Source organism: Schistocerca gregaria, chromosome 3 (assembly GCF_023897955.1).
Source record: "Schistocerca gregaria isolate iqSchGreg1 chromosome 3, iqSchGreg1.2, whole genome shotgun sequence".
Lineage (NCBI taxonomy): Eukaryota > Metazoa > Arthropoda > Insecta > Orthoptera > Acrididae > Schistocerca > Schistocerca gregaria.
The window spans coordinates 522244065-522255492 of record NC_064922.1 but is presented as its reverse complement, the minus strand read 5'-3'; the positions used below and the strand labels follow the sequence as shown (position 1 = coordinate 522255492).

General features: G+C 42.2%; 1 protein-coding gene across 1 annotated transcript; it reads left to right on the top strand.

Moving 5' to 3' along the window:
- The first annotated feature begins 5870 nt into the window (after window positions 1-5870).
- LOC126356345 (cuticle protein 16.5-like) lies at window positions 5871-7783 on the top strand. Its single transcript, XM_050007329.1, has 2 exons — window positions 5871-5908; window positions 7471-7783. Exons 1-2 carry the CDS (start codon window positions 5897-5899, stop codon window positions 7714-7716), a joined length of 258 nt encoding a protein of 85 aa, XP_049863286.1. The 5' UTR covers window positions 5871-5896; the 3' UTR covers window positions 7717-7783.
- The last annotated feature ends 3645 nt before the right edge of the window (window positions 7784-11428 follow it).

Genomic DNA, 11428 nt, shown 5'->3' with positions numbered 1-11428 from the left:
CCCATTGAGCATGTTTGGGACTGGATGAAGCGTCGTCTCACGCGGTCTGCACGTCCAGCACGAACGCTTGTCCAACTGAGGCGCCAGGTGGAAATGGCATGGCAAGCCGTTCCACAGGACTACATCCAGCATCTCTACGATCGTCTCCATGGGAGAATATCAGCCTGCATTGCTGCGAAAGGTGGATATACACTGTACTAGTGCCGACATTGTGCATGCTCTGTTGCCTGTGTCTATGTGCCTGTGGTTCTGTCAGTGTGATCATGTGATGTATCTGACCCCAGGAATGTGTCAATAAAGTTTCCCCTTCCTGGGACAATGAATTCACGGTGTTCTTATTTCAATTTCCAGGAGTGTAGAACGTATTTTAGAAAAATTAATTACTCCATAATCTTAAGAATGGGAGTGTCACGGTTAGGCCTAATATTAATTATTCTATGTGACAGAATGAATGTTCGTATATATATATATATATATATATATATATATATATATATATATATATATATATATATGCATGCGTGCGTGGGTGTATGTAATATGTCTCACTTTTTCTGGTCCCCATCACCTTCACTGTGAAACGCCACTATTAAACCTTCACTGTCACTGTATGCAAATTACGAATAAAAGATGGCCGACACTCTTGGAGAGAATTCTGAATCTTTGAGAGGTGTGTTCCCATTGTGTGCGTGTGTGTGTGTGTGTGTGTGTGTGTGTGTGTGTGTGTGCATGCGTGCGTGTGTGTATGTAATATGTCTCACTTTTTCTGGTCCCCATCACCTTCACTGTGAAACTCCACTATTAAACCTTCACTGTCACTGTATGCAAATTACGAAAAAAAGATGGCCGACACTCTTGGAGAGAATTCTGAATCTTTGTGAGGTGTGTTCCCATTGTGTGCGTGTGTGTGTGTGTATGTGTGTGTGTGTGTGTGTGTGTGTGTGTGTGTGTGTGTGTGTGTGTGTGTGTGTGTGTGTGTGTGTTTGTATGGGTTGGTGTTGTCTGATTGTTCTTTGTAGGCAGTGAACAGAGTTTCATTCCTGAGAGTTGCTTATTCCTTTATTATTTCTCTTTCTTAAACTATGATTTTCTGCACTATACAGTTATTGCTTTTGTGGTGACTTACTGCATTTAAGAAGAAATCGAAAGCGCCAGAAATATTTAACATCACCGCTAGAGCATACATACAATGTATGTCGATCGATAGTGATATCACCTAATTTATTACTTGCCTTCTTGACCTGCCTCTGCTAAATCCGCCCTGCTGACGGCTTGATTGATGCAGAGTACAAAATGTGGACTTAGGAGAAACGATTGTAAGAACAAAGCAATGAAAGAAAAATAGTGATTATTAAAAATAAAATCTGTAGAAGACGTAATAATTGGAAGAAGAAGAAGAATTTTCCTCTCTAGAAAAGAATGTTATACCATTAACTGGATTCCACATCGGTACTTGATAGAAAGCGATAATAATTTTAAAGAAAACCGTAAATGTTATAGAGGCAGACCAAGAAAACTTACTTCAAAAAGAGACCTTTTTGGGGGATAGTTAGCCCTTCGTACAGAAGAGGAAGCTCATAGAGACATGCAAAAAATATGCTGATGAAAAAAAGGCGCAACACCAAGGACGATTAGTGCGAGATAAACGAAAATTGGTAGGTGTGTTTCTACATATGAAACATGACGATTAGTTAAATTTCGCTCCAGTCGTATTAGAATGGCGCTAGTAGCACCACTATGAGGATGCAAATCAGTGACACGACGAACTGTTACAAATCGGCTACTTCAAGGACAGATCTGAGACAGACGCCCTGTAGCGTGCATTGCACGCCATTAGCAATTTCAGTGGTGCCTAGTGAGAGCTCATTGAAGGACCTTGATGAAAGCTGGTTCTGCGGCGATGCCATTGATGGTCGTGTACTGATTACACGAAAAATGGTTCAAATGGCTCTGAGCACTATGGGACTCAACTGCTGTGGTCATCAGTCCCTTAGAACTTAGAACTACTTAAACCTAACTAACCTAAGGACATCACACACATCCATGCCCCAGGCAGGATTCGAACCTGCGACCGTAGCAGTCGCACGGTTCCGGACAGAGCGCCTAGAACCGCGAGACCACCGCGGCCGGCACTGATTAGACGGAAACCAGTTGAGGTCCTGCAACCAACCTGTCTGAGTGCGAGACACACTGGACCAACACCTAAAATTATGACCTTTGGTTCGATTTCGTATGACAGCAGGAGCACTCTCGCTGTTATCCCACGCACCCTGACTGCAAATCTGTACGTGAGTCTGGTGATTCGATCGGTTGTGCTGCCATTCATGAACAGCACCCCAGGAGGCGTTTTCCAACAGGGTAACACTTGCCGACATATCGCTATTGTAACGAGAAACAAAGCCCATGCCCACTACAGTAGTACAAGTTTATATGCCAACTAGCTCTGCAGATGATGAAGAAATTGATGAAATGTATGATGAGATAAAAGAAATTATTCAGGTAGTGAAGGAAGACGAAAATTTAATAGTCATGGGTCAGTAGGAAAAGGGAGAGAAGGAAACATAGTAGGTGGATATGGATTGGGGCTAAGAAATGAAAGAGGAAGCCGTCTGGTAGAATTTTGCACAGAGCATAACTTAATCATAGCTAACACTTGGTTCAAGAATCATGAAAGAAGGCTGTATACATGGATGAATCCTGGAGATACTAAAAGGTATCAGATATATCATATAATGGTAAGACATAGATTTAGGAACCAGGTTTTAAATTGTAGGACTTTTCCAGGGACAGATGTGGACTCCGACCACAATCTATTGGTTATGACCTGTAGATTAAAACTGATGAAACTGCCAAAAAGTGGGAATTTAAGGACATGGGATCTGGATACGCTGAAAGAACCAGAGGTTGTACAGAGTTTCAAGAAGAGCATAAGGGAACAATTGACAAGAATGGGGGAAAGAAACACAGTAGAAGAAGACTGGGTAGCTCTGAGGGATGAAGTAGTGAAGGCAGCAGAGGATAAAGTAGGTAAAAAGACGAAAGCTGCTAGAAATCCTTGGGTAACAGAAGAAATATTGAATTTAATTGATGGAGGGAGAAAATATAAAAATGCAGTAAATGAAGCTGGCAAAAAGGAATACTGACGTCTCAAAAATGAGATCGACAGGAAGTGCAAAATGGCTAAGCAGGGATGGCTAGAGGACAAATGTAAGGATGTAGAAGCTTATCACACTAGGGGTAAGATAGATACTGACTACAGGAAAATTAAAGAGACCTTTGGAGAGAAGAGAACCACGTGTATGAATATCAAGAGCTCAGATGGCAACCCAGTTGTAAGCAAAGAAGGGAAGGCAGACAAGTGGAAGGAGTGTATAGAAGGTTTATACAAGGGCGATGTACTTGAGGACAATATTATGGAAATGGAAGAGGATGTAGATGAAGATGAAATGGGAGATACGATACTGCGTGAAGAGTTTGACAGAACACTGAAAGACCTGAGTCGAAACAAGGCCCCCGGAGTAGACAACATTCCATTGGAACTACTGACGGCCTTAGGAGAGCCAGTCCTGACAAAACTCTACCATCTGGCGAGCAAGATGTATCAGACAGGCGAAATACCCTCAGACTTCAAGAAGAATATAATAATTCCAATTCCAAAGAAAGCAGGTAATGACAGATGTGAAAATTACCGAACTATCAGTTTAATAAACCACGGCTGCAAAATACTAACGCGATTTCTTTAGAGACGAATGGAAAAACTGGTAGATGCGGACCTCGGGGAGGATCAGTTTGGATTCCGTAGAAATGTTAGAACACGTGAGGCAATACTGACCTTACGACTTATCTTATAAGAAAGATTAAGAAAAGGCGAACCTACGTTTCTAGCATTTGTAGACTTAGAGAAAGCTTTTGACAATGTTGACTGCAATACACTCTTTCAAATTCTGAAGTTGGCAGGGGTAAAATACAGGGAGCGAAATGCTATTTACAATTTGTACAGAAACCAGATGGCAGTCATAAGAGTTGAGGGGCATGAAAGGGAAGCAGTGGTTGGGAAAGGAGTGAGACAGGGTTGTAGCTTCTCCCCGATGTTATTCAATCTGTATATTGAGCAAGCAGTAAAGGAAACAAAAGAAAAATTCGGAGTAGGTACTAAAATTCATGGAGAAGAAATAAAAACTTTGAGGTTCGGCGATGACATTGTAATTCTGTCAGAGACGGCAAAGGACTTGGAAGAGCAGTTGAACGGAATGGATAGTGTCTTGAAAGGAGGATATAAGGTGAACATCAACAAAAGCAAAACGAGGATAATGGAATGTAGTCAAATTAAGTCGGGTGATGCTGAGGGAATTAGATTAGGAAATGAGACACTTAAAGAAGTAAAGGAGTTTTGCTATTTAGGAAGTAAAATAACTGATGATGGTCGAAGTAGAGAGGATATAAAATGTAGACTGGCAATGGCAAGGAAAGCGTTCCTGAAGAAGAGAAATTTGTTAACATTGAATATAGATTTATGTATCAGGAAGTCGTTTATGAAAGTATTTGTTTGGAGTGTAGCCATGTATGGAAGTGAAACATAGACGATAACTAGTTTGGACAAGAAGGGAATAGAAGCTTTCGAAATGTGGTGCTACAGAAGAATCCTGAAGATAAGGTGAATAGATCACGTTAACTAATGAGGAGGTATTAAATAGGATTGGGGAGAAGAGACTTTGTGGCACAACTTGACTAGAAGAAGGGATCGGTTGGTAGGTCATGTTTTGGAGGGCATTGGAGGGCAGCGTGGAGGGTAAAAATCGTAAAGGGAGACCAAGAGATGAATACACTAAGCAGATTCAGAAGGATGTAGGTTGCAGTAGGTATTGGGAGATGAAGAAGCTTGCACAGGGTAGAGTAGCATGGAGAGCTGCATCAAAGCAGTCTCAGGACTGAAGACAACAACAACGACAACATAACTTGCTCTACACAGCGTCGACATATTGTCTTGGCCTGTTCAGTCAGCACATTTACCTCTAATCGCACAAATATGGGACATCATATGACGACGACTCCAGCGTCATCCAAACCCAGAGGTAACCGTCCGTATATTGACCGACAAAGTGCAACAGGCAAGGAACTCCATCTCACATACTGACATCTGGCACCGGTACAATACAATGTATGCTTGTATTCAACATTCTGGTGGTTACATAGATTATTAATGTACCAACATTTCACATCTTCAATGACTTATTTTGCGCTTGCATTAATCCTGTGATCTTGCAATGTTAATCACTTGAATATGTTACCTAGACAAATGTACTCACGTTATTTCATTACTCTACATTAGTTATTTTTTGGTGCAGCGGTGTTTTCTCCATCAGTGTAGAAATATATTAAAATAAGTGGTTTGGCAGTGCTAAATACGTTATAGCTGGACAGTTTTGGAAATACAGGTTAAAACTCATTTACGTGTAATAACACAAGCTAAGTGGCACCAATTATAACAAGGTCCTTTCTGCTGGAGTATAACATATCATCAGGAAAAGACCACATTACTCATTATTGAAGCCCTTGATAAAAGCGCACATGCCTATAAAGAAACTGTTATTACAGAACTACTCAAACGTTCAGCACGAAGTGGATTTCTTTCCGTGTAAGCCATCAATGTAGGACGAAGTTTGTAATTCTCGTCCCAGGCTAGTGTGGTTGCCCGTGAGCACATTTGCAAGGATGACAGCGCACTGGTGCACAGCCCATTGGTCAGTGGGTGCCGGCGGATAAACAGACCGGCCGCTGGCAGGTGGAGGCCGTCGCGAGGGTCGGCGGGCGTGGCGCGTGAGCCGCTGGCAGGTATATAAACCCGGGACAGCGAACTCAGCGCCAGTCTGCACCGCCGGCACAACACACCTCCAACATGTACAAGCTGGTGAGCTGGATTAAAATTATCCTCCTCTTTCTAGAGTACTCCTCACTTTTCTGACGGGTCTCTCTTAGACGCTTACTTCTGTCATTCGACATAAGTTAAAATTTTCGGGACATTGTTACTGGAGAAACAGCGACCTTTGTAATATTATAACTTATTCCAATAAAAAAAGTCGTTATCGCTTTTAAATTGATTGTTTTTATTTTTAGGCTACCGGTATCAATCTTCTAAGAGACCATTTTCAGATCTTACATTACGTGATGACCATAGGAGCTACTGACGTGGAGCAGGTCCATATGTGCAGGCGTGGAAAACACGCTAGCACAGGTGGGCCTGTTCTATGCCAATGGTTCCTACGGTTATAAAGGAATGTAAGATCTGAAGATTACGGTTAAGTAGATCGAAACCGGTGGTATAAAAATAAATATAAACAATTTAAACGTATCATGTCTGTGGCTATTGTAATAAGTAAAGATAGACATTAACCGCTTCAAATCATTATGATTTAAAATCCTTTCATCGGTCTTAAGGTGAGAGGTGCCAAGAGCTGTCGGTCTTAAGTTTCTGCATAGCGAACACTGCGTTACAATCCCATATTAAATTACAGCCGGTTTAGAAGAGCGTTATGGAGTGGTAACGTGATTGATGTTATGGGCTCCAGTGGCTCATGTCTAAAGAAGCAGACTTTAAATGACCTTAGGGATTATTGGTTCCAACAGAAGTTGGATCAAATAATACGTTTTTTTGCGCTTTCTGATTGTACAAAAAAAGAGCATTTGGATGCTTTTAGCCGCCAATACGTCGTAATATGTATGATTGCGCTTTTTGCTGATCCGCAGTAAAGTCCGGCATTAGGGTAGTGCTTCTCTGAGAACAGTTCCATGTCTTTTTACGGCTAATCTACCTCGTGTCCTAACGAAATATACGAAGAACGAGAAGACATCTTTCACTGAACATGAAACAAAAGAAAAACAGATGTTAGTAAGGAAAGAGCAGAAAATTAAAAAGAATTGTTAGCTCCAAGTATCGTTTATGATTGAGATTTTGTGCAGTATTAGATGAAATACGGTTATTTCCAGTGACAGATACCATCTCACGGAATCGGATAGCTGCTGATGGAACCGTTCTAGCTAACAACGATCAATCAGTGGTGCAGCTAGTGGCCCCAATAGTGGTTTCAGTCAGCCGAGGAGCAAATTCTCCACTCACATGGCTGGAAATGTAGAAGAATAGCTAAATGAGTGCAAGAACCTAACACATCGGCTTCAGAATTTTGTTTTGCTAATGTCATCAGTATTGGAAAGGGCCATCTCCAGCACCACTCAAGGGACTGAAAAAGTTCTCTTTTGATTAAAGATGTAAAATCCAACTCACCAACATTCGAAACTTAAAATGGGTCGAACACTCGGAAACGTCGGATGGTTTAGGATGTTTGAGGTGACCCACTACTGTGTTATGTGTATTTTCATTATACATTTTACAAGCTTGTTGATGATAATGAGTTTTAACTACACGTGAACATTCGATGAAAGTATTGGTGTAGACATAAAATCGTTTTCTTACAGGTGATCCTACCCCTGCTGTTCGCCGCCGTGTCGGCCGGCTACCTGGGAGGAGTGGCCGTGGCGCCAGCGGCCGTCGCTGCCCCCGCCATCGCCGCCCCCGTCGCCTACGCCGCCCCCGCCATCGCCGCCGCCCCCGCCTTGGCTGTGGCTCCCGCTCTGCGCGCCGCCCCTCTGGCTCTCGCCGCCCCCGCCATCGCCGCTCCTCTGCCCTACGCAGCTGCGGCACCGATCCTTAAAATTCACTAAGGAAATGATTACTGTAAGCATAGTGCCATCTGTACATAAATAAAGGTCGATATGTAAAACAGATAAAAATTATTGTTTTCGATCTGTACATACCCATCTTTCGTCTTCTTTTCCACTGTTACACACTTACATGTATTACTTGACATGGTACCACAATACCGACTATTAACGAAGGTACAAGCAGACGGATTATATTCTCAGGTGTGTGAGTGGCTGGAAGACTTCCTAGATAACAGAACCCAGTACGTTGTCCTCGACGGCGGGTGTTCATCAGAGACAGGGGTACCGTAAAGCTGCCCAGGAAAGCGTGATAGAATCGCTGTTATTTTCCAAATACATAAATGATCTGGCGGAGAGGTTAAGCAGCAGTATGCGGCTGTTTGCTGATGATGCTGCGATATATAGGAAAGTGTGCAGGAACAGCATAACGCTTTTCAGTAGGGTGACTGGAAAGAATGATCTGCTAGCACATGGAGACATTTAAAAAACAGTAATGTTCCTTCAATACCAATACTTATTAACATCACAAGAAAGTGTAAAATAAATCTTAAAATGCTACCATTCGTTTGAAGCTGCGGGGATGAATAAAAGAAATCTGAAAGAAATGCCCCCGATGTCCGTCTGGAGTGTGTAGCGTTGGACATTTACACAAGGAACCACACAAAATTCAGCTACTGTAAGCTATTCGTGAAAGTGACAAGCCGAGCGGGATTAGCCTAGCGGTCTAGGGCGCTGCAGTCATGGACTGTGAGGCTGGTCCCGGTGGATGTTAGAGTCCTCCCTTGGGCATGGGTGTGTGTGTTTGTCTTTAGGGTAATTTAGGTTAAGTAGTTTGTAAGCTTAGGGACTGATGACCTTTGCAGGTAAGCCCCATAAGATTACACACACATTTTTTGAAAGTGACAAACCGCAACAACGTGTAGAATTCTGTAATTTCGTTCTTGCAAGACGGAAGATGACAGTTATCTTACATGTTTAGAGTTTAGTGATGAGGCGACATTCCATTTAAATGAAAATGTGAACCGTCATTATGTGAGTATATGGGGTACGGAACAACCACACGGAGTTGTACAACATGAGAGGGAATCTCCAACATGTAATGTGTTTTGTGCAGTTTCATGGGAAAGGTGTGTGGTCCATTTCTCTTTGCCGAGAACACTGTTACAGAAAGCACATATCTCGATATACTTGAGAACTTTTCTCACAGTTGGACACTGACTCGAACGACATCATTTACCAAAAGGATGGGGCACCGCCACACTGGTGGCGTCTAGATGTTTGGGAATTTTTAAATCAAAGGATTACTTACCGACGGATCGGTCGCACTAGACAAAATGATTCAGCCTTATTTTATCGGCCTCCAAGGCCGCAGCACTTGACTGTACGCGATTATTTCTTGAGGGGGTTTATAAAAGTCTCTGTATATGTGCCTCCGTTACCAGCAACAATGAATGAACTGAGACATCGCCTAACAGCAACTGTGGAAGCTGTAACTCAAGACATGCTCGGTGGAGCGGGGGAACAATTTGAATATCGCACTAACATATGCCGTGCATCTTAAGAGCGGCGTATTGAACACCTATGAGCACGTACAAACAAACAAAAATAGTTTCTCGTTCATAAAAAAATTCGTTGTATACATTTATTAATTCCAGAAATATAGACGTGCCAAATAAGATTAATCTTTTTGATATCCTTGTATTACAAAGAGCAGTTGAAAATTAAACTGTGATTGCTGAGAGAATAGAGTAAGCAAAGAACGTTCGCGGGCGTGCCGTAAAGTAATGCATCCGAATTTTTTATATCAAAACTCTTAAATCTTTTTTAAATAAAAAGAAGCGTTGTTAACATTCTACATCTTTGTGCCGGATGTTTATCGTTCTGAAGGTCTGAATTTGAGCGCCCTTCCACCCGACGGCGAACTCGGGTGGCGCTATCCTGGAACTCGCCTCTACGTTGTCGGCGGAGCCCACTCTATGAGAAGTTGGCAGTTGGCTCTGGGAATTGCTTATCGTATTATCTGTTTTTCAGCCGCCGATGTAGTGTATGGTAGTCCGGCGTCGGAGAAGAGAATGTTAAATGTTTTTGTTCTGGGAACACAGCATTAGCCTGCCGTAATGAAGTGCGGATTCCACTTAGTTTGTTTTTTTTTACCTATCCGTCAAAAGGAATTGTTTTATTATGCTTATGGTACTGATAATGCAAAAGCGCACATTGCGCATTGAAAGGAGCTTTTGCATGTTCTAGATGTGTAGTGATTTATACGGTCGCAGGTTCGAATCCTGCCTCGGGCATGGATCTGTGTGATGTCCTTAGGTTAGTTAGGTTTAAGTAATTCTAAGTTCTAGGGGACTGATGACCTCAGATGTTAAGTCCCACAGTGCTTAGAGCCATTTGAACCATTTTGTAGCAGTCGGGCAGTCGCTCGGACTTGTCGAGGCACTCCTTCTGAGGTGGCATTCGGTGACGCATACAGATTCATTTACTACAGTGTGAGCCATTGATGATGCCTTTAGTTTTACTGTGTGTCCGAGTGTTCACTTTTGATGCAGGAGTGCAAGGTAGTCTGATTGTATTACCGACAGCCAACGTTGAGAATTGGGTAAACTGTTGGACAGTCGGCACTACAGAACAAATACTACTAGGCGATAGGGGTTTTGTGCAGCACCGATAGTCGCGGAACAGGGTTAGTGTGTTGGAGTCTAATGCGAAGTGATATCATGCAATGTGGCTCTTTGTGCTATTCCGTCGTCTTCGTATCGCTTGCTGCTACTAGTCTGGTTTCCCGAAGTTACGCAAAGTCTTGGTTTTTTCATTTCTTTCTTCCATTCTGTTCACTGCGGTAAACGTTGGCAGTATTGCTGTGGTCCCTTAGCTGGGAATGTGGTTACATACACCTTCACAATGTGTGTTATCTGTGCTAAAGGCTATTCAATTTTGCTAAAATATTGAATCGTCTGCGTCTGGCCCCAGGTGAGCGAAGCAGTGGAAGTCTTCCCTGTAATCATAATACTGGTTAAGGTATTATATGCCCTAAGTGTTAGAGGGATTAAATATTAGCGATGCAATAGTGGTGTCTCGCATCATTCTAAGTAAAACCGGTACGCCAGCGTGATGTTCCACAACTGGTCAGTGTGTGTTCAAATTCTAAAAAAGAAAAGATTTAGAATCGCTGGTGCCTCACAAGACCACCTCTTTAATCTGAGAAGTGGTGCACAATGGTAATTCATTGTTTACTTTTAGATTTAAGATAATTTGAATCAGGAGTGTGGCTGTTAAGGAAGACTTCTTTATCATAATTTTATCTTAAGCTGCTCTCAGTCATCAATTACCGCTACGCGATTTGTTTGGATTGTGGTGGTTGGACAGTAACGAGTTAAACCGCAATGCTGCAAGATAAGCTGGTGCAGAGGCCATTAGTAATTGTGTTGTACGTATGTGGTTAAAAGTGGCTGATTTCCAAGGTGTGTGTGTGTGTGTGTGTGTGTGTGTGTGTGTGTGTGTGTGTGTGTGTGTGTGTGTGTCCATCGTACTGGGTTTACATGCATTGTTGTTCTTGTCCACAGGGCTAAAGTAATTAAACTCAGATTTTATTTCCGATCAGTTTTATTAAATAATGTGTTATTGAGTATCACTTTTATTAATGAATGGATATACATTAAAGTAGTAATGTCAGTCTGTCAGGATAGATGCTTTAAAAATGTTTATTCAA